This window comes from Delphinapterus leucas, chromosome 18, assembly GCF_059928025.1.
Source record: "Delphinapterus leucas isolate spDelLeu-1000000601 "Yukka" chromosome 18, BTC_Dleu_Yukka2, whole genome shotgun sequence".
Lineage (NCBI taxonomy): Eukaryota > Metazoa > Chordata > Mammalia > Artiodactyla > Monodontidae > Delphinapterus > Delphinapterus leucas.
The window spans coordinates 10,750,604-10,772,849 of NC_143146.1; the positions used below are offsets into that span (position 1 = coordinate 10,750,604).

Consider the following 22,246-nt stretch of genomic DNA (forward strand, 5'->3'; position numbering starts at 1 on the left):
TGATTTACAATGCTGTTCCTTCCTTGTTAAAATGTCCCATTCAGCACGCAACAGCTCTTATCAGTGTAAAATGAGCATCTCAGAAGCACAAATACAGACACCAAATGCTATACTCAAGAAGTCCAGCTGTTAAAGATCCATAGATAAACGTGCTCTTCGGAAGCTCAAGTGTTCACAAATTTTTTTAATAGCAAAGCAACAATAAGGTGCAAATTACTGCTGCGCACTTTTTCACAAATTCAGCTGCTTAGTAATTAGCACCGTTATAACAAAACTTTATTATAGTAAAGTTAATAGTTAAAATTCTCAACTTGATAGTAACAGTTAATATATCCATCTATTGCAAATGCACATTTAAGAAATACTATATACGGTTTAGCCTTGTGAAATACAAATACCATATTAACGTGCAAGACAATAAAACAAGGTCCCAAGAAACTAGAACGTCTCGTTCAAGTTATCACCTCTGCAACTTGGGGGGAAAAGTCCGGCAGGTCCTTGGTTGGGGGCAACAGAACACCTGTATTACAACTGCAAAGTCCACAGTTTAAGGTCTGGGTCATAATGCTAAATAACACATAAAAAAAAAAAAGAAAAAAAAAAAAAGCAACTCTGAAGGAACATCAAGGGCCCTTGAAATGGAAACAAATGCCAGCAAAGAGTGTGAGCTACTCTGACATAAGGCCTCCCAAGCGTGCAGCAAGGTGACAGAAATGGAAACGCACTGAAGGGAAGCTCTGGAAGCAGGGTAAGGGCCCGCTCCTGATCATTAATCACTTGTTTAGACCACTTAAACTAGAGTAGCCCAGCCTACAGCAAAACTCCAACACACCCCTTACTTGTGGGTCAGCGACGCTGGTGTTAACAGGAGAAAATATATGGCTTCTGATATTGTGTCCCAGTTCCTCAGCATTTGCTCCCTTTAATCGAAAAAGGCAGTTAAACACAAAGTAAATCATTCAGTTAGGTTAGCTGTTTAAGGACATGCAATTGACACTGTCAATATGCTGCAGTGACATAATGTGTCACTTTCAACACGTCCAGCTACATTTATGAATCAATCTAGCCTCAAGGTTTCATTTTTTTAACTGCTAAGTTGGTTCTTGAACTTCAATGCGCCACAAGTAGCCTCGACGGCAGTAAGCAACAATCTCATTAAGGGCAGTGTTTGAGGGAAGAATCACAAAAATAGAGATGGGAGGAACATTCTAACAAAATAAAACAACAAAAATGCATGAAGTCCATTTCAGCAACTCACCTTTCAAAATGCTGGCTAAAAAGGGAAAGGTTTCCAGAAAAAAACTTAAGGCTAATATCAAAACTTCGATGAAATGAGTTAGTAAGTTTGTGTACATCTCCAGCTAGTTCCTAAAACACAACATCCTCTGGAGAGGGGATGCTGGTCAACAATGCAAAAATCTAACCTAATTTTTCTTATTGTGTGTTTTAATCACAAGGGTCCTTCCGATTCTAATATCCTAAGATAAGCAACTTTCCTTTTTTAACAATAGTGCTGAAAATTAAACTGAAATTAATTAAACATTAAACATTAAATCCAGCACTTAATAATAGGATTTATTTCCTCAGTTGGGCTCCACTGAGGTTACTTTTTTTGTAATTTGAAACACTTGTGTCTTAATACAAACCCAAAAATGATGGGAAAGAAGAAAAGCTACTGTACGGGGAGCCAGCCCCACTCCCGGTCTGCAGGGAAGGGGAGCTTGGAAAGCAAGTTATCAGCGGGTTCCTGAAGGAGTCTGTTAATGGGACAACTTCCCTGGAGCTGGGCGCCGTGGGACGCTGTGTGCAGGTGTGCCCTGATAAAGGCGCCCAGCCTCTGCTTCGCCCAGGTGCCCACAAGCTGTCTAACATATGCCACAAAGGTAATTTGCTGGGATAAGTGGCACTTTCCCGTCCACAAAGGCAAGTCCATTGACAGTACACTGTACAGAACTCACAAAATAGAACATGTGCGTTCTGTTTGATCAGGAGCCTCCGTGACACGTTATGACTATAATGAGTCATTTCTTTCTATTCTACACAAGAAAAATACTATAGATCTTTGAAAGCCTTGTACCCAAATAGTACCAGCTAACATCTGTTAACATTACAGGCTGTTTCTATTCTGCACCCTGAATTGCTTTATGTAATTATGAGTTTATAAGGTATTTGGTAAACCAGTTAAAGAAGGTGCCTTTTTAAAGCACTGTATGATTTGGGGTACAATGAAACATTCTCTTGAAAATCTATAATTAGGGCAGCATCAGCTTACAGGAAATGTTATAAAAACACAACTATGGGGACTTCCCTGGTGGCGCAGTGGTTAAGAATCTGCCTGCCAATGCAGGGGACGTGGGTTCGAGCTCTGGCCGGGGAAGATCCCACATGCCGCGGAGCAACCTAGCCCGTGCGCCGAAACTACTGAGCCTGTGCTCTAGAGCCCGTGTGCCACAACTACTGAAGCACATGTGCCTAGAGCCCATACTCCACAACAAAGAGAAGCCACTGCAATGAGAAGGCCATGCACCACAATAAAGAGTAGCCCCTGCTTGCCGCAACTAGAGAAATCCTGTGTGCATCAACGAAGACCCAACGCAGCCGCCAAAAAAAAACAAAAACAAAAAAACCCCCCACAACTATGTAAATAAGCACACAGGTAGGGAAGTGTACCATTTTGCTATGTCCCCACCCCTCTTCTCTGTGAATTATTCTTTGTTCATCTCAAGTTAAAGTAATGCTGTCTACAGGGTGCAGAATAAGCAAACTTTGGGGGAAAGACTTTGGGGAGCTTGGCCTTCCCCTGCAAGTTCTTCAGTGCTGAGTCTGAGCACCAGAGGCCTGGGAAGTGGGCCAATGCCAGGCGCTCTTCAACAATGCTCTGACTTTACAAGGATTTTTTAAATAATAAAATATTTTTGCTATTACGCATTCACTGAAGAAACTCAGAATCTAATACACCAAAATGCTGGCTTATATGGGTCAGAAATGCAGAAAGTAAAACATGTAAAGATAAAGCAAACAAAGCTCCAGATGACAGTGCGACCATGTAGTAAACTGCTGACCGAGAAGATCAGAGCAGAAAACAACTACAGAGAATCACAGCACATGCCTCCTCCAATAGGCCCCTTCTGAGCTGAAAGCAATTAGCTCTCTATCCTCCCCTTCCTGTCTAAAAGTTGGACATAAATGTCCTTTGTAAAGGTGTCTCCCTCTCCCACACCAGGAGAGCCACCACTCCAAAGACAACTCTTATCACCTGAGAGGACTCTTCTCTGCATAATAAACCTGACTAAACAGCCTTTTTAAAATCACACATTTCCTAGTTATCTTCTCACAACTTACCCTACCCCAGAAGCCCCAAACCCCTTTTTGTCTAACCTCTTCTCCACACTGTATTGCCCTTTGTTGAGATGGTATACAGCCCCAAATTCTCACTGCCTCAAGCGACATTTCTTTATGAACTCCCATGTATACGTAATATAATCTACTTTTCCCCCTCTTGTTAATCTGCCTTGTTAGTTTAATTTACAAGGCTCTAGGCACTGAATGAAAGAAGACAGAAGAGGAAGTTTTCCTTCCCTACACAGCCCAGCAACCACTGGTCCAAACTACTGGGAATGATCTCTGTCAGGGGGTCTCTACTGCTTTGCAATTTTACAGCTTAGAATTCTGACATAACCAGGGCTACTAAATGGACTTCTGACATGCTACACATTGTGCACTACAAAGAACATACAACACTGAAGGTAGGTGAGACCTGAAAAGCCATGTGCCAGTCGAGGGAACAGGAGGTATGGCTGTCGCACTGGAAATGGCAAAAGTGAAAAACACAAGTCTTTGAAGCCAAATGACCTGAGTCTGACATCACCTTTTGGCCTACTGACCTAACTCCTCAGAACAAATTTCTTCATTTCTAAAATCAAGATAATAATTAAATCAACAAAGATTTGCAAAGTAACTAGGAAATGCCTGACAGTAACTTTCACCAAATATTATTTCCCGTCTCCTTCTCAAACATCTCAGATTGTCATCGTGGATCAGTAACTTCTAACTGTTATAGTTCTAGCTCTGTGGTTCCACATTTGGGAACAAACATTCAATTTTGCCAACACCACATCTGACTCTAAGATCAAAGAAAGTAAGTTGGTTTTGGTATTAAGAGAGCTTCTAGATCAGGCAGTGCAGGACTCTGTGGTTATCCTTGCCTTAGAGACTTAAAGAGGTGTGTGGTGAACTAGAGAAACAGTTTGGTTCATCCACTCAAAAACATTTATCAAGCATACCTGGGCAACATGAGTATACAAAATAAACGGGGGGAAAAGTGGCTCCTGACCTCAAACACCATAATCTGGCCAGAGAGAAAAGACATTCATGAATGACACAATATAAATATAAATACAAATATAAATATAAATGAGTCTTACAAAGGATGTGATCAATATGAGGTAGGCTTTTTGATTTTAGCCCCGCTCTTAAAGAAACCCTCCCAGGTTGGGATTCAGGGAAGAACAATGATTTAACTTCTAGGATCTGGAGTCAGACACTTAAGACTTCTAACTCCCCCACCTAGGAGCCTGGAAACAGAACTTAAACTTTCTACATCTTGAATTCCTTGTTTATAAACTGCGGATCATAATAGTGCCTACTACAAAAGGTTGTTGTGAGAAACAACCAACGGATCACTGAAGAAATCAAACAGGAAACCAAAAAGTACCTAGAGACACATGAAAATTAAAACACGATGATCTAAAACCTATGGGACGCAGCAAAAAGCAGTTCTAAGAGGGAAGTTTATAGCAATACAAGCTTACCTCAGGAAACAAGAAGAATCGCAAACAACCTAACCTTACACCCAAAGGACTAGAGTAAGAAGAGCAAACAAACCCAAAGTTAGTAGGAGGAAAGAAATCATAAAGATCAGAGCAGAAATAAATGAAATAGAAACTAAAAAATAACAGAAAAGATCAATAAACCTAAAAGCTGGTTCTTTGAAAAGATAAACAAAATGGATAAACCTTTAGCCAGACCCACCAAGAAAAAAGGGAGAGGGCCCAAAAATCAATAAAATCATAAACGAAAAAGGAGAAGTTACAACCAACACCACAGAAATGCAAAGGATCGTAAGAGGATATGATGAATAACTATCAATATATGCCAATAAAATGGACAACCTAGAAGAAATGGACATATTCTTAGAAAGGGACAAGACTGAACCAGGAAGAAACAGAAAATACGAGCATACCAAGCACAAGGAATGAAACTGAATCGGTAACTTTAAAACTCTCAACAAGCAAAAGTTCAAGACCAGATGGCTTCACAGGAGAATTCTACCAAACATTTAGAGCAGAGTTAACACCTATCCTTTTCAAACTATTCCAAAAGGCTGTTATGAGGATTAAGTGAATTCTTTTATGAGGAATGCTCAAAACAGGAAATGCCACATTAGTATTTAATGGCCATTATTACTACTGTTTTTGTTGTTTTTATTATTAATACATGTCTACAGATAGAGGGGAAATTAAGTAAAAGGGAAAAGAACCCACTTCTTTTTCATACTCTGCTCGGAATATTTCTGGCCACCAAATGTGTGGGCATTCCCCCCACCCCCACTCCCCCACCCCCCAGCAAAGCAATTCCCCAGCTCTCTTTGAATGTCAACTGGGTGTCCCTACAATTCAATTCAATTCTGATGCTATGATTCCACAGGTTTAGGGCTCAGTCTCACGAGCCTGCCCCCCACTTCAGACGCCAACTGCAAGTCCAGGTTGTCACCTGTGCTTCTGACAGACTGGCTATAAACTGGAGGTTCCTACAACCCTCTCCTTTGTTTCGATAATTTGTCAGAATGGCCCACCGGACTCAAAATCAGTTTACTTCCTGGATTACTGGTTTATTATAAAAAGGATACAAAGGAACAGCCAGATATGAGATGCCTAGGGCAAAGGAGGGGGAAGAGGTACAGCACGTCCATGCCTCTGCAGGTGTGTCCCCTCCCAGCACCTCCACATGTTCACCAATCCAGAAGCTCTCCAAACCCCTTCGGTTAAGAGAGTTTTTAAAAGGAGGCTTCATTACACAGACACGGGTGGAGTAAATCACTGGACATTAGTGATAAAGTCAACTTCCAGCCTCTCTCCCCTCCCTGAGGCTCGGGGTGAGGCTCAGAGCTCGAACTCTTCAATCCCCGGTTGGTTCCCTGCCTACCAGCCCTCCACCTCGGGGCATTAACCTAAGCTCCCCTGTGGTTGAGAGGGGCTCCTTATAAATCACAAAAGACACTCCTTTTACCTTTATCACTCATTTCACTTAGGAAATTCCAAGGGTTTTAGGAGCTCTGTGCCAGGAATGGGACAAAGACCAAACACATACTTCTTATTTATATCACAATATCTCAAAAGTCAGAGTTCAGATGCCAGAATTCTTGGGCGTGTTCCCTGGGAAGACACTGGAGGCTGCTCTGGGTAGGTCTAGAATTAACGAAAACACAAGGACCTAAATCTCTCTCAAAGAGCACGTATCTCACAAATACATAGCTTATTAATCCTCACGGAAATTCACTTGGAATTTCCTCTGATAAAACTGTCAGCCTAATAATTTGGCCTTCTATTCAATCCTCCTGAGTTCTCTCCTGACCAGAAACTTTACCCTACCTATGCTGATCTGACTACCAAAATCTTTCCCCAGACTTTGGGTCTGTGTTTCCAATTCCGCATGGCAGGAGAAGTCATATTTGAGGAACTTGAGATTTACTAGGAAAAGAAAACTGGGGACTCAGTGAACCTTGAAAGCTCTTATAAAATTTAAGATGTATTTTATGGACTTAACAGTTACAGGCTGGCTGTACAAGTCCTACAATATAAGAGGTGTGCAGAACAAGCTAACAATCCCCTCTCTCCTCCAATCTCACTCCCCAGAAGTCATAGTAATAATCTGTATTGAGAAATCTACTCACATAAATCTATAAAAACATAAACATTCATATCCATGTTTATAAATGCTTTTACACTGGGTAAAATACAACAATGATGTCAGCCTATCTGAAAAGGGGGAAATCCATGATGTTTTGCCATTTGCCATCCTTGACTCACTCTGTAAACTTTTAAACACAAGGATGTTTAAGACAGAAAGAACTTTAGGTCACTTCTTTTTCTTTTCACAGGCTTAGCTCATCTGAAGCAGAGGGAAAATCCCCAACCCCCTCTGTAACACACAAACTCGGCCCTGGACAACTCCAGAATGTCTCCAAAGAGCCCCAGTTGGCCCCGTCAGGCCCTCTTACCCAGGGCTCAGCTCCCTTATTCCCAAGAACTATAAGCCCAGTTGTAAATATGACCTGAAGGCCCTGGGGATGCTGCCGGCTCAGCTTCTCCAACCCTTCCCAACGCTGCATGGACAAATCACGCATTCTGCCATCTGTTCTACCTCCCTCTACTTTTCTCAAATTTGCTTCCTCTTTTTCTAATGATCCCCAACAGTGTGACCTGTTATCTGTAGGTAACAGATAACTCTGCCTGGTTGCAATGACTCCATGATAATTTCTTGGAAGTCTCTGTCCTTCACCCGCATAAAAGTGCATATTGTCTCAAATACTAATGTTCATACCAATCATCATAAAGTTCTCTTAAATTTGCAAATTGTCACCACTCAGTGATTTAGAGTCTGAAAGCCCAGAAATGCCAAAAGCAATCACCGAGACCTTTAGTCATAGAAGTGAAGATCTTTTCCCTGTGGACTAATTTGTAAGTGAGAGCTGTCTAATCAAGTTGAAAAAGGTCTACCTAACTTTTACCATTACTGTTAAATAATGCTACACAGTAGCTGTGAAATAACGCTAGAAATATTTCACTTGTATAATCTGGAGACCAGGAGTACTGAATCTCAGACATTCTTTGCTGACCTGCAGTTCTTTGCTCTGGGTTGCAAATACTGGAAAGAGAGAGTTCCAGGAAGATGGGATGGGGTGGCTGCCGTTGAGCAGCCTCACTCCATGGCATCTACCTTAGTGAAGCCATCCTGAATCAGGTTCTGGGCCTCCATTACACAGGTTTAGAAACCACACTTCCTCCAATAAGCTTAGAATGGATCATTCTCAGCTAGACGGCTTCACTGTCAAGCTCACAAGAAACTGATGTGTAAACCACCTTACGAATCTACAATCAGAAATATATTTATAAAGGGAACTAGCACACCCCCTAACTGTAGTGTGGTACATAAATTATGGTCAGTGGTTGTTTGATAAATATGGAATGAGCAGAAGGGGCATCAGCTGATCAAAGGCAATGCTTTCCACTAAGTTAGCTTGAGCAGCGGTTTTCAAATCAGAAGCATCAAAACTCGCCTGGAGGGCTCGTTAAAACCCAGAGTGCTGGGCCCCACCTCCAGAGTTTCTGATTCAGGACTGGGTTGGAGCTTGCATTTCTAACAGGTTCCCAGGAGCCACACTTGGAGAAGCATGGACGCAAGACACCCTTCTCCACTACTGGAACAGCCTTTCTAATGGGACTATCTTAGACCATTTGGGCTGCTGTAACAGAATACTATAGACTCATGGCGCATAAATGATGGACACTGGTTTCTCACTGTCCTGGGGGTTGGGAATCCAAGATCAAGGCACTGGCAGATCTGGGGTCTGGTGAGACTCACTTCCTGGTTCACAGATGGCCATCTTTTTGCTGTGTCCTCATAATGGTAGAAGGGGCAAGGGATCCCTCTGGGGTCCCTTTTATAAAGCACTAATCCCATTCACGTCCTAGTCAACTCCAAAATGCTCCACTTCCAAATACCATCACATTGGAAGTTAGGTTTCAACATATAAACTTGGGTGGGGAAGCAATCATTCTGTTTATAGCAAGGACCTTAGCTCATGTCCACTGAGAAGCCTTTCTCTCCCTAGACTCAGCTGAACTAGGGAGAACTACACTGCTTCTTTGACTCTTGTTCTAGCTAGAAAAATCTTCTGACATATTCTTTCTTCATAAAACTGGGGTTCAGTTTCTGACTTTGTGCGGCCTATGGTTGTCACCTCACTTTCTAGTCTCATTTCCTCAACCAACAGAAGGGGGAGAATATTGTTTGTCTTATAGAATTTTTTTTTAATTGTGTGAGAAAACTTATAGGTCTATTTTAAGATTTGAATGAGATAACGTATGTGAATTATCTGGCACAATTTCCAGCACACAAAGTGCCCTGTGAATGGTAAATACTGCCATGACTCTTGTCATGAAGTGAACTGTCTCCCCAAATTCTACATGTTGAAGTCCCTAACCCCCAATGTGATCATATGTGGAGACAGGGCCATTAAGGAGGTAATTAAGGTTAAATGAGGTCATAAGGGTGGGGCTCAATGCAATAGGACTGGTGCCCTTATAAGAGGAGGAAGAAACACAAGGAGTGCACCCACACAGAGGAAAGACCATGTGAGGACACAGGGAAAACGACAGCCATCTGCAAGCCAAGGAGAGAGGCCTCAGAAGAAACTGAAACCCAGCAGGACCCTGCAGGGCCCTCCGGAGTACAAAAGCCCCTCTGTGTTCCCTGTTTCTTGTCCGTAAAAAAAGGCTTTAGGGACTTCCCTGGCAGTCCAGTGGTTAAGACTCCATGCTTCCAATGCAAGGGGAGTGGGTTTGATCCCTGGTGGGGGAACTAAGATCCCACATGCTGTGCAGCGGCCAAGAAAATTAAAAAAAAAAAAAAAAAAAGGAAAAGGCTTTATAGTCTCTTACGACTTCCCTGAGTTCCAAAGAACAGACTCTGTTATTAATAAGGGAAGTGAGGGAATGCAGAAACAAAGGAAAAGCAGTAAAGCAAAAAAAGTAATGACAGCTTACACAATAGTTCAGCAATAAAATAGAGTCCTAGTTCCTCCTCAAGGGATACACACAACAATCTGATGCATATCTTTAAGCTGTTCTGCAAAAACTAATACCCACCCCCCAACCCAGGTGGAGGATGGTGGCTACCTGCTGATCCAGACTGGTGGAAACCAGAAGGTTGATTATTAAGATTCCTGAAACATCACCCTGTTACCTCACCACCAACCAATCAAAAAAAAGTCCACAAGCTTCAACCCTCACCCCAAGTGTTGCCTTTAAAAACCCTCCCCTGAAAGCCATTGAGGAGTTCAGGTCTTTTGAGCATTAGCTGCCCATTCTCCTTGCTCGGCATGGTGCAATAAATGCTGTACCTTCCTTCACCACAACCTGGTGTCAGTAGACTGGCTTTGCTGTGTGGTGGGGGAGTGGACCCAAGTTCAGTTCGGTAACAAAAACAAACCTGCTGACACCCTGATCTTGGACTTCCAGTCTCCAGAACTGTGAGAAAATAAATTTCTGCTATTTAAGCCACCCAGTCTGTGGTCCTTGGTTATTGCCGCCTGAGCAGACTAATAACCCTGTTCACGAAAGGAACATCTTTAATGTACCTTTTGCATGTATTCAGTCTTGCCTATTTGATGTTTCAAAGTTTTGATGTCTACAGTTTCTCTCTCTCGTTAATTTTTCTTTGACCTCAGTGTTGCTGTCCCTGAGTTAGACCGTATACATTATTAGAAGGGTGAGATGAGGAAAAGAAACACGTTAATATAGGTGGAAGGACTCTCTGGTTCCATAAGTAACCTTCTGAGGTTGGAGACCAGCACTGGGCTCAAAGTATCTCCTGGAGAGGGGTTCTCTTTAAATGAGTACACATTTTAGATGGACTGAAACCAGGCACAACTGCCCAATATCTGGGCAACTGGGGCAGTATTCATTTGATCTCTTGGTTTATTAAAAACTATGGGGAAGCTAAAAAGTCCTAGAAAAGTTGGCAAGGTAACTTCAAATGGAATACATATGTTATTGAACAAACTTATTAAGTACAAAACCCTTGAAAAGAAACTTTAATATTAAAAAAATTATAATATACCTAAAGGAGAATTCTATCTAGTCTCAACAAATGACAACAAATGTAGTGCTAGATCACTGTTGCCTTTGGTCTGGCATCTGCAAGAGAAAATTATACACTGAACAAGTTTGACTTTTAACTTTCAACCTTTCTACAACCTTACTAGAATATGGAGAGTCCAGTAACTCCATTTGTTTTAAAACTAATCACCTCAATCTGAAAAAGTCCCCAGGAGAAAATGGATTGAACCAGAATTGTTTAGATCCTCTCCTGGACAGGACTCCATTTCTTGCCAAATTTCTTACTTCGGTTAACTTCAGAGGTGATTTGAGACCTAGAGTGATTTGAAGATGGGTTTCAAATATTGTCTATCTTATTTTTTAAAAATGAATCTGTTATTCATTCCCCCTGAATGACAGAAACATGATTTAAATGAATATTCCTTCAAAACTCTTGGGGAGACAATAAAATACTAGCACCTCCAGTAAACTCTCAGGCCACCTGTGACTCAGAAACACACAAAATATTTTTTCCTGGCTTCTTCTGTGTTGTTTTGAAAATCATCATCTGTGAAAGAAAAAACTTGTTGAAAACGTCAAATATATTTAAAATTTGTTTACATCAGGAAGTATGACAAAGTTCACATGAGCTCTGGTCTTACCCTTGTCAACATGATGGGCCAATGTGCTACTCTGTGGCAAAGTGCCTGGCAGTGGAAGTGTGGAAGCCGGAGCGTCAGCCCCCTCGGGAACACTGGCCACTGCGCTCTCCTGGGAGAAAGCACAGCACAAAAGGCTGGAGCCAACTCTACTAAAATGTTACTTGTCCCAACATGAAAGTCTGTCTTGAGGCATCCTGGATGCCTTGCCTATCATCATGCCAAATAAAAGAGGTCACCTAGTACAAGAGAGCTGAGGATAAAGCTGAGTGGCCTAGAAATAGTGATGCCTGGGCCAGGGGGAAAAAAAAAAAAAAAAAAAAAAGGAACAGTTTCTCTGTCAAACATTGGAAGTCATCATTATCAGAATTACAACTATTTTACTAATATCTTATATCCCAAGGAATGGATAGATAAGCCATTTATTTCAGCCCAACATCCCAACAGGATGACGACCATCTCCCAGGGCGATAAGCTCTAGTGTCTCCAGTACGTGAACACTGATGCTGACAAAGGAAAACATCTTATTTTCTAAGCCTCTTTCGGGAAGAGCAAAGGCTACTGATATTTTAGAACCGGTGAAGCAGTTCCAAGCTGAGCAATGGAAGCAAACTCAGTGTTCTATGCACAGACCTTGCACCTCTAATTTCTACCTGTGACCAGTGGAGGCCTCCCCGTCATCCCAGCTCGTGGTTTTCCACACGTCATGAAGTGACAGCGATCACTTTGCCCACAATGCCGGTGGAAGCCTTGCTGGCTGTCGCTGCCGAGTTCTCAGAAGCAGAGAAGTGAGTCAGTGCCTTGTTGAAAGGTTTCAGCAAGGTGTGGGGCAAAAGACATTTTTCTCTACCGCAAAGAAGTGTGCGACATCACGGAGCTGGGTCTTCAAACTGCTCCCACCCCAGAAACACCACTGTGAAACAGTTCAACAGGGAGGAGTTAATTTTCAAACATACTTAAAGAATACAGCTGGCGATGGAACATTACTCAGCCATAAACAGGAACGGAGCGCTGCTATATGGCACAACACGTGAACTGCAAAAAAGATTATGCCAAAGGAAGGAAACCCAGCACAAAAAGTCACATATTATATGATTCCCTTTACATGAAACATCTAGAGTAGGGTGATCCAGAGAGAGAAGGCAGACTAGTGGTCACCAGAGTCTGGGGAGAGAGGGAAATGAGGAGTGACTGCTTAGAGGGTACAGAGTACCCTTTGGGAGTACTGTGGGATAAAAATGCATTGGGAATAGATAGAGATGATAACACTGTTCGTGTGTTAAATGCCACAGAACAGTACATTTTTAAATGGTTAATGGTTAATTTTATGTTACGTGAATTTGAACTCAATTTTTAAAACAATACCTTTGGCCACATGAACATTGTAACACTTTCCTTTTAAGGCTCTTTAGTTATGAGTATGGATGCTGCTGATTTGTGGCTGGCCTCCCTCTCTTTTTTAGTGTCTTCTCCAACAGACAGTAATAACCTCCAGAAGGTAGAGATCACAGTGTCTGGTACATAGAAGACACTCAATTTTGTAGATGAAAAAGGAAGAGAATCTATCATCTTTGGGCCAAGCTACACACGAGTCCACGCGGGCCAGAGGAGGCAAAAAGTGGCCGCTGTGAGAAGTCCCAATGCTGAAGAATCAAATGCCATGAGCCTCAGACCTGACAATTTCCCTACAGAGAAATTTATGGGGTCTTGGAAACCTCAAGGAATTCTTTTGAAAATTTATTTCTGCCTAGACATCACTGAAATTTAGACAGAGGTTCATACTCTTTTTCTTGCCGACAGTATCACTAATGTTCACCTTGCAAAGATGACCTCACTGATAGGAGAACAAAGGAAGCGTCTTGGTATGAATTTAATTTGAAGACTCTTAGAGAGTCAGTTTGTTGACAGGAGCCTGGAAAAGTCCTGGCTGCTTTCACTGTATCTGCTGCCCCTTGCCTGGGTAAGTCAGCATGTGTTGCCACTAAAGTTTAAAAAAAAAAAAATTTTAATAGACTGAGTGCCAGAGAAGAGAGAGAGGCTACACTGCTTTACCATTTCACAATTTTAACTTCTTATTCAAGCTAAAGGATAGCCGGCTTCTCAGATATATACTTCAAAGCCAAAATCAGGTTAATTTTTTGTTTCATTTGCACAATTTTTCATATTTTTATTTTCATTAATTTTTACACTCAAAAAATGAGAGAAAAAAGTGACAATTCTTGGCAAAGATAATGTTTATCTTCTATGAAAAGAAAATTGATTTCCAGGGCAATAAAATAAAATGTACATCTGAATGATATAACTTCTGTGACTATCAAATACTGTGATTCCTCCCCCTGCCCCCAAGGCCCCATCTTTCTGCTATTTTTGGCTCTGTGTAATTTAGGGGAGAGAGGACTATGAAATTCAGAGACAAAAAAGGGACCCCACAAATCCTGAGAGACAAAGAGCACCGCCTCTGCTTCCAGCTTCCCATGAGACCTTGTGCTCTCAGATTTCCATCCTGGGAATTCCATGGTCTGAGAATTCAATCCTAGAACTCAAGTTGCCAACCCTCGTAGTTTCCTGAACACACTATGCAGTTTCATGGCTCCATGGCCGTGTTTGTGGTATCATATCCTTCTAGAATATTCTCCCCATTTTCCTTTGCTTGCCTGACTCATAATCATTCCTTAAGTCTCAGTCAAGGTGTCATCAAGTCAGGAGCCTTCCCCAAATTCCTCTTATTGGCTCCCATGTCACCCTGGCTAACCGTCGGTCTTATCTACCATATTATGTTGAAATTACCAGTTTAGGTGTCTATCACCTTTACCAGACAAACAGAAAAAGGAAAAGCAGTAACTTTACAGTGGAGAAACCAAACACCACCTTATAACCAAGTAATCAGAGTAATGGCACCAGTAACGGGGAAAACAGAAACATGCTCCTCCTCCTGATGTGATATGCTGAGAAGGACACAGCATCTCTTCCATGCTATCCCTGCCAAAAATGTGTAACTTAATGTGATGAAGGAACACCAGACAAATCTAAATTGAGGGACATGTGACAGAATAACTGGCCTGTCTTTAAAAATGTAAAGATCATCAAAGACAAAGAAAGACTGAAGAACTGTTCCAGACTAAAGGAGACTAAAAGGACATGAAAACTAAATGCAATGTGATTCTGAATTAGATCCTGGATCAGGAAAAAAAAATTTTTTTTCTCTTGCTATAAAAGACATCAGTAGGAAAACCAGAAAAATTTGAAAGGCTTACTGGTTAGACAATGGTACTGTAGCAATGTTAATTTCCTGCTCTGTGATTATATAAGGGAATAGTTGTCTTTTCATTAGAATATATCCACTTAAGTGTTGTTAGCAACTTACTGAAATGGTTCAGAGAAAAACAATCATACAGAGAGAGTGAGAGAACACGATAAAGCAACCACGGTAACATGTTAACATTTGAGAAATCGATGAAATTATATGGACATTCTTTGGACTATTTTCGCAACTTTTTCCAGAAGTCTTGAGTTATATCAAGGTAAGTTTAAAAATTTTTAAAGCATAAAAATCTAAAGAAAATTTTCCTTTTATATGAGAAGAATAAACTACGGTGGGAAGCCCTAGAAGAATAAACTACGGGATTAGAAAAGTACATGTTATGTTCAGGGTAGATAAGAAAATCTGCAGTAATTACTTTTAAAGTGAAAGCAGTGGTTACACAGGGTGCTAATTGGAAGTTGGCATAATTCCAGGTCACTGGCACTATCTCCCAAATTAACCCAACAAACTGGACAGCAGAGCAGTAAAAGATATTATCTTTACTGTGCAGTCATAAATGAGAAGCAAGAACACTGTGAATAATGCTGAACAATCTACCTGCTTTACAAATAAATATTTTTCTCAGAGACTTAACAAACTAAAAAACCCATCTCTGCCTTAAAGGCAACCATCCTACAAACACCCTACACAAAATATAAGGGACAACACGTTGTACCAGGATTACAACTGGTGTAATGTAATGTAATACAATGTCTGTGGATGCTCTCTGCCAGCAGTGGTACCATCTCTAGGGGACTGGTCATTTCAGAGAGTTAGCATTTTCTACCACAAGATGAACTGTACTAGCTACAGGGCTATGAAACATGGAAGAGTAAGACTTCCATGAAGAGTAAGACTTTGTATCTGCCAGGAAGTTTGCCCTGACATTTGGGGAAGATGCACAAGTAGAGGTAAGCTGTGGAACCAGGCATAACGTAGAGACTAGGGAGGGATGTGGGAACTGCCAGGAATCACAAGGGAGCTCTCTATAAACACCCCAAAGAAGGGAAAGAAATCGATTTATTGGCCCAGACCAGACACAGAAAACAGATTCCAACCCAACATAGGGAAACAATTTCTAACAGAGTTCTCCAACAACTGAATGGGTGGGCTTGTGAAGCAGCGAGCCTTTTCACCACTGACTATATTCAAGTATACCCAAGATTTCCTCTTCAGGTACTACAAGGATATAGATTCTTACGTCATCTAGGCCCAATCTAGAAACGCTGAAGGTCGGGTTTCTCAATGGCAGCATCCCTGGCCTACCCACCAGATGTCATAGCTCCCACCTCCAGGTTTGACCGCCAAAACTGTCTCCAGACATTGCCACGTGTCCCGGGAGCAAAACTGCCCCCAGCTGAGGCACTCCCAACAGCAAACTTCTCTGCGCCTGTGTGTTAAGAAAATGAAGTACTACAGAATTTCAGAGGGAAGGGCCTAAGGTAGTCAGAGGAAGACTCGTGGAGAAGATCGGATTTGCGATAAGCCTTGGAATCAAAGAATTCCAAAGCAGGGCAGAGGTAACAGTGAGCTTTCTTGGACAGGGATGGTATGATTCAGGTGTGCAGGAGGTAGGAGAGGACAGACTGTCATGGGATCATTAAGAAGCCAGCTGGCCAAGTAGAAAAGTTCAACAGTAGATATAAGGCTAGAAGTATCCGTAATGTTGTGATGCGTTGAAGGAATTTCCAGTCTAAAGTCAAGGTTGCTTAGGTTGGCACCTTGACCCATCCACATCATAGGAAAGTCAATGTTGAACGCAGTCCTGGAAGAGGCGGTGTTCCAAGAGAAGGATGGGGTTCTGGAGAGTCAGGGAACTCACCATCTCATCTACTCCTGTTTAACGTTTGCTTTCTCACCTGCTACTGCTCTCTGAATGACGGGGAACTGACTCTCATTTTAAAGTCTCCTTTGAAGAGAAGCTGAAAGCAAGCAAGTGGGGGGCTGGGGGAGGAGAAGAATAGCACTCTCCAGGCATGGGACTGAAGGGCATCATGTTTCCTCAAAGACGGTAGAGCGGTTAACATCCTGCAATATTCAAGCAACACTCACGCCCAGAAGGTTGGGGTTTGCACATGTGTGGATGACCAATACCTTCAGCTTTTATTCTGATTGGTTCTAAATATCCAAACCCGGACCACAAGAGAGTTTTCTCAAGTTACACTGGGAGTGTGAGACAGCTGGGGTTGTGGTACTGAAACCACGCCCCACAGCGTTAACAGAAGCTGGAGGCTAACGGGGACTCGAGCTTGTCTTGCACAGCAACAGACAGGGGAACGGCTTTTTGAAACCCACCTGCTTGTAAACTGCCTTCACTGATGAAGTACACTTTAGTTACTTTTTCTTTCTTTTTTTCCCTCTCTTTCGTCGCATACCTTCTCAACTTCAGGGAGCCCACATGTTTTATAGGAACTGGGAGTCAGCTCACCTTTCCCCGCCTCCACTCACCTTTCTCCAGGCCTACGACCACCCTGCTTACCCCATAAACGTCCCAACCTCCTCGCCTTCAGGGAGGCGGATCTGACACTTGTTCTCCTGTCTCCTCGCTTGGCTGCCTTGTGACTAAACTCTTTCTGGGCTGCAAAGCCGGGCGTCTCAGCGTTTGGCTTGCTGTGCGTTGGGCAAACACACCTGGTTCAGTAATAGCATCTGTAGGGGTGGCAGGGTTTGATCAAGGCGAGCGTTAGCCTTAAGAACCACGTTACCTTTGAGTGGGTTAGTTCTCTCCTTGGTCTGTGGCTCACATGTACTGAGAAGGGGTCTGGAAAGGCTCTGTTCAGAGGGGCTGGTAGAATCTTGAAGGCTCTAAAAGGGATATTTCTAGTCTACCGCCTCTGGGCAGGCACAGCAGGGCAGGCCTCCAAGGCACCCTGTGTCCATCCAAGAGGCCTCTGGAGGTCCGAGAATGCCAGGAGAGTCCCCACCCACAGTCAGAAGTTCAAGGGGGCCGACCTCAGGGCCACTTCAGTTGTGTAGTCCACTGTGTGAGACAGGAGACACCCTTCTGCTGACTCCACCGTTTTGGGCTGTTCAGAAAAATGACGGTCTGTCCGAGCAGTTACTGAGGAGCAGGAAGCCGCTGGCTTCTTGTAAGAACATACCGGACCACCTCCTCTCCAAGAGAGTGAACCTTTTCTAAGTAATTCTTCCCCTGCATTCCAAAAAACTTCTGAAGTGGGACCTCCAATTGACCCTTGCCCAGGTTCTTGATGGGTTCTAATTCTGCATCCCTCTTTGGTGTCATCTACTTCTTCTGCTTCGTCTTTTAGGAGGGATGAGAAGCCACCGACTCACCTTTATGTAGGCTCATATTCACTAAAATATTTTGATTTTAAAAAACAGAGAAAAAGACACCAAAATATTTACATTTAGATTAGAGGAGATTTAAAATGAAAGCGTTACAAATGCAAGTGAGTCTGTACAAACGGAGAGCTTTCAATCCGGGCCTCCGGCTGAGCCAGCTGCCGAACTGCAGGGATCTCACGTCAGAGGGAGGAGCCTTCTCCAGGGCTAAGGAAAGTTATGAGGAGGGTGAGCATTGGCCATTATTTCACAACTGAGTTAACCTCTATCCCAAGGGCAACATTTTGCAGCAGTCTGCGGTGAGTCAGTACTTTCTTTTCAGTCTTTCTTTTTTCTTCTATTTGGGTAAATTACCCTTTCCATTTTTGCCTGTGACTAGAGGCATAAGAACAAAGTTTGGGTCTGCTTCTTGCTGTTGTGATAGCTGTCTACTTTTTAAAAGGCAGAAATGGAAATAGCAGAGTCACGTGATGTTAATTCATTCGAACTAAAAGTTACAAAATGATCGACAAATAAGGTGCACGCACACAAAACAGGCCGCGATGCCGCTGCAGAAGTGACTGCAAACCTCACTTTTCGGATGGTAGTTATGATTATAATTTACTCTCATAGCATTCATTTCCTTCCCCTAGAACTAGGGATATTTGCTTGCCAAGAATGCTTTGGTACAGTCTGGGCCAAGCATACAAAACAGACCCATCGCAAGAGTGATTATTTCTCTCGATGTTTGAGGTTGTATAGACAAGTGGTTCTCAAAGCAGGGTCCCCTGACCAGCAGCATCAGCGAGAACTTGTTGGAAGTGCAGATTTGGGGGCCTCACCCCAGTCAGAAGGAACCAGGAATTCTGAGGGTGGTCCCGGCTGTGTCCTAACAAGCCCTCAGGTGATTCTCATGTGCATGTGCTCAGGTCTGGAGTGGCTCAGAGGGCTCGGGCTCCTCCTGACAGCCTGGGCTCTCTCTGCCTCACTTGCTTCACCAGTAAAACTGAGATGATGATAGTAACCTATCTTACAGGATTGCCACGAGGAGTAAAGTAGTTAATAAATATAAAATGTTTATAGTGATTGCCTGGGGCTGGCGGTGGGAGCAGAGATTGGCTGCAAACAGGCTGAAAGGAACTTTGGGGGTGATGGAAATCTTCTAAAACTAGATTGTGGTGACAGCTGCACAACTCTATAAATTTACTAAAGATCAACAGCTTGTAACTTACAAGGGTAAATGTTATTGTCTGTAAAGTGTACTTCGAAAAAACTAAAATGTTTAGAAGAGTACCTAGCTCCTAGTAATCGGATGACAGCTCTTATCATTTAAGCTATTCAAACAGACTTATCATATACATGTTCTGCACCAAAGGAGGAGGGCGGGGGAGATTGGGAGATTGGGACTGACATATATACACTAATATGTATAAAATGGATAACTAATAAGAACCTGCTGTACAAAAAAATAAATAAAATTCAAAAAAAATTATACATGTTCTAAAAGGCACTAATCTCCCTTCAAAGTGTGAGGGTCTTACTCTGCCTTAATGTCTTGTAAGGGATCTGTGCTGTTGCCTGTGACTGATTCAAAAAGTGAATTAGGCCTATGGCAATCATGCTTATTATGAAGATTTTACAGATGGATAAAATGATAGTAATATCACAGAAATATATCAATGGCAAACTGATATGTAACCAATCCCACTATATTCCTCCACAGATATCACTTTCCTTTTAAAAAAATTGGAAGTATATATTTGCTCTAATTCATAATTGCTATCTCTATTTCAATAAACAATGACTTATAAACTGTATTGACCATGATACAGGCAAGAGAAGTGATGGAAGACAAAATACAGAAAGAGACAGAAGTGGCCTTGGATAAGACCTTAGAAAACAACCATATTTTAGTGCCAAAACTATATATAAGCAGGTATTTAATAGTATTTATTGATTTGGTTAACAACTGACAATGCTGAATTTTCCCCGAGCCCTGTGCTCCTGGAAGAGAAGAAGTTACAGAACCCTCCACTCCTCCGCGTCTGACAAACGGCTGCGGGCAGACAGCCACTCTCCCCAAACGAAGTCACGCAAGACCCGTGGTTCACTCTTCCTCATGAATCCCACGAGGCTTGCAATGCCCCTTGCGTACCTGCCTCTGTACCACACAAGCCCTTCCTTTCCTTTGAGACATTCCTCATTAATAACCATTCTCCCTCTTGCAATTGCCTGAATAAAATTATCTTCTTGATTGTCCGGTGCATTTTGTTTTGACACAATAAATATAATGAACTAGTCTGGCTGTTGGTTAACAACGTTATTTGACACTTGATGTTTTACAATATTTTAAAATATATACAATATGCACACACATACATATACCTATATTAGCTTTTTAATTGCATGTATTAACGCTAGAGTACAAAACGAAGAGTAAAATTAATCTGCACATACAACTACCTACAACTAATCATCTAGGGCAGAGACGGACACACTTTTTCTATAAAGGGCCAGACAGATAGTAAATATTTTAGGCTTTGCATGTCATACTGTGTCTGTCTAAAATACTCAGCTCTGCCACAGAGAAATCATAAATGAATGGCTGTGACGATGTTCCAGTAAAACTTTATTTACAAAAGCAAGTGGTGGGCTGTAGTTTGCTCCCATCTAGAGCAGTGCCTCCCAAAGGTATTCCAAGGAATACTACTTTTAGTGCTTGGTAATAGGTAATATGAAAAAAAGTAAAGATGGGGATAAGTAAGTCACGCATGGCAAAACAGATTTGGGAAAATCTGGGAAGGTTTCTTTACTAGAGCACTTTTCAACGACTTAAAAATGCTAATGTGCACTGTGAATCCCCAGAAAGATCCCTCGCAAAAATTTTCCAAACCTTAAATCAGAGTTATTATTTCTTAAGAGTATTTTAAAAAATCTATAGAATCATTAGTAAGCCAATACATATACATATGTATTTTTTCAAATACTAATCATATTTTAAAAGTACTTACATATTTGAAACATTTGGGTGGGGTCATCTTTCTGCAATGTATAATTTCTACTTAGAGAAGTATCAATATAATATAGAGAACATAGTTTATTCTAATTGAGACAAGTTCCCATAAATCCTGCTACTGTACTTCCTATAAGATTATACTGTAGTTTTGTGGGGGGCTTTCTGGTGGGGAGAGGGGTCTCTTTTTCCAAGTCATTGGAGTTTCAGCTATAATTTCTGTTCTCAAGTCCTTTCTGCCATCCTGATTCCTTCAATTCCTAATTTAAGAGGTCCCAAGGCAGCATCTCCTATGTTTTCTACAAAACTAGTTTTAGGAAAGGGCTAATACACACCCAATGAATAAAAGGATTCAGTGGCCGAAATAAGTTTGAGAAATACTGCATTCCATATTCCCTTCTGGAGACTCAAACTGATTATCAGTTTAGTACTGAGAAGTCCTGAAGTAAAAAACATTGTTCAACTGAGCTAGCATTTCCCAAATTTATCTGAAATAGAGTATCTTTTTCTGGAGTGCTACTACTATGTACGCTACTACTCCTCGAGTCCATTCTCTACTCTGCGTCCTTATGCCAGGAGCTCCTCTTGATGAGCTTCTGGATCCCAGCTTTGCCATCAGAGAGTCCTCAGGCCAAGTCCTGTTTCCGGTACAGGCTATGCGACCCTGGAAGACTACTTAACATCTGTACGTTTCAAGTCCTTCATTTCAAAAGCAAATAGTAACAGTATTTACCTCACGAGAAGATTAAATGAGGAGGCAATCCAAAATGCCTCATATATATGGTGTGCTCAATATATGTCAGCGCTCATGATTATAGTATTATTATTTGATCTGAGAAAACCACGAGTGAATGCATTCCCTTGGGCCTGGACGACTGGCCTTTTCCAAAGGTCTCTGTACACATACCCTGGTTAATAAGTTTAGGAAACTTGAATGAATCTCCTGAAAGCCAAAGAACCTAACTAAAACAATTCCTGAAGATAAATTCCTAGAGTTGGGATTGTCAGGTTGAAGAGGAGTATAAACTTGGATAAACTCCTATTACAAGTTACTCTCATGCGGGACATCGGTGTGGGCTGCCCCTCTGAAGGACTGACCCACGGATTACTA

General features: G+C 41.9%; 1 protein-coding gene across 2 annotated transcripts in view; it reads right to left on the reverse strand.

Annotated features, from left to right (window-relative positions):
* PCCA (propionyl-CoA carboxylase subunit alpha) overlaps positions 1–22,246 on the reverse strand; it is a 352,118-nt gene that overhangs the window by 21,872 nt on the left and 308,000 nt on the right. For both annotated transcript variants that reach the window (XM_022576840.3, XM_089899400.1), the window contains exon 22: positions 840–920. In XM_022576840.3, coding sequence (XP_022432548.1) covers positions 840–920 — 81 coding nt within the window. The remainder of the gene's footprint in view (positions 1–839; positions 921–22,246) is intronic.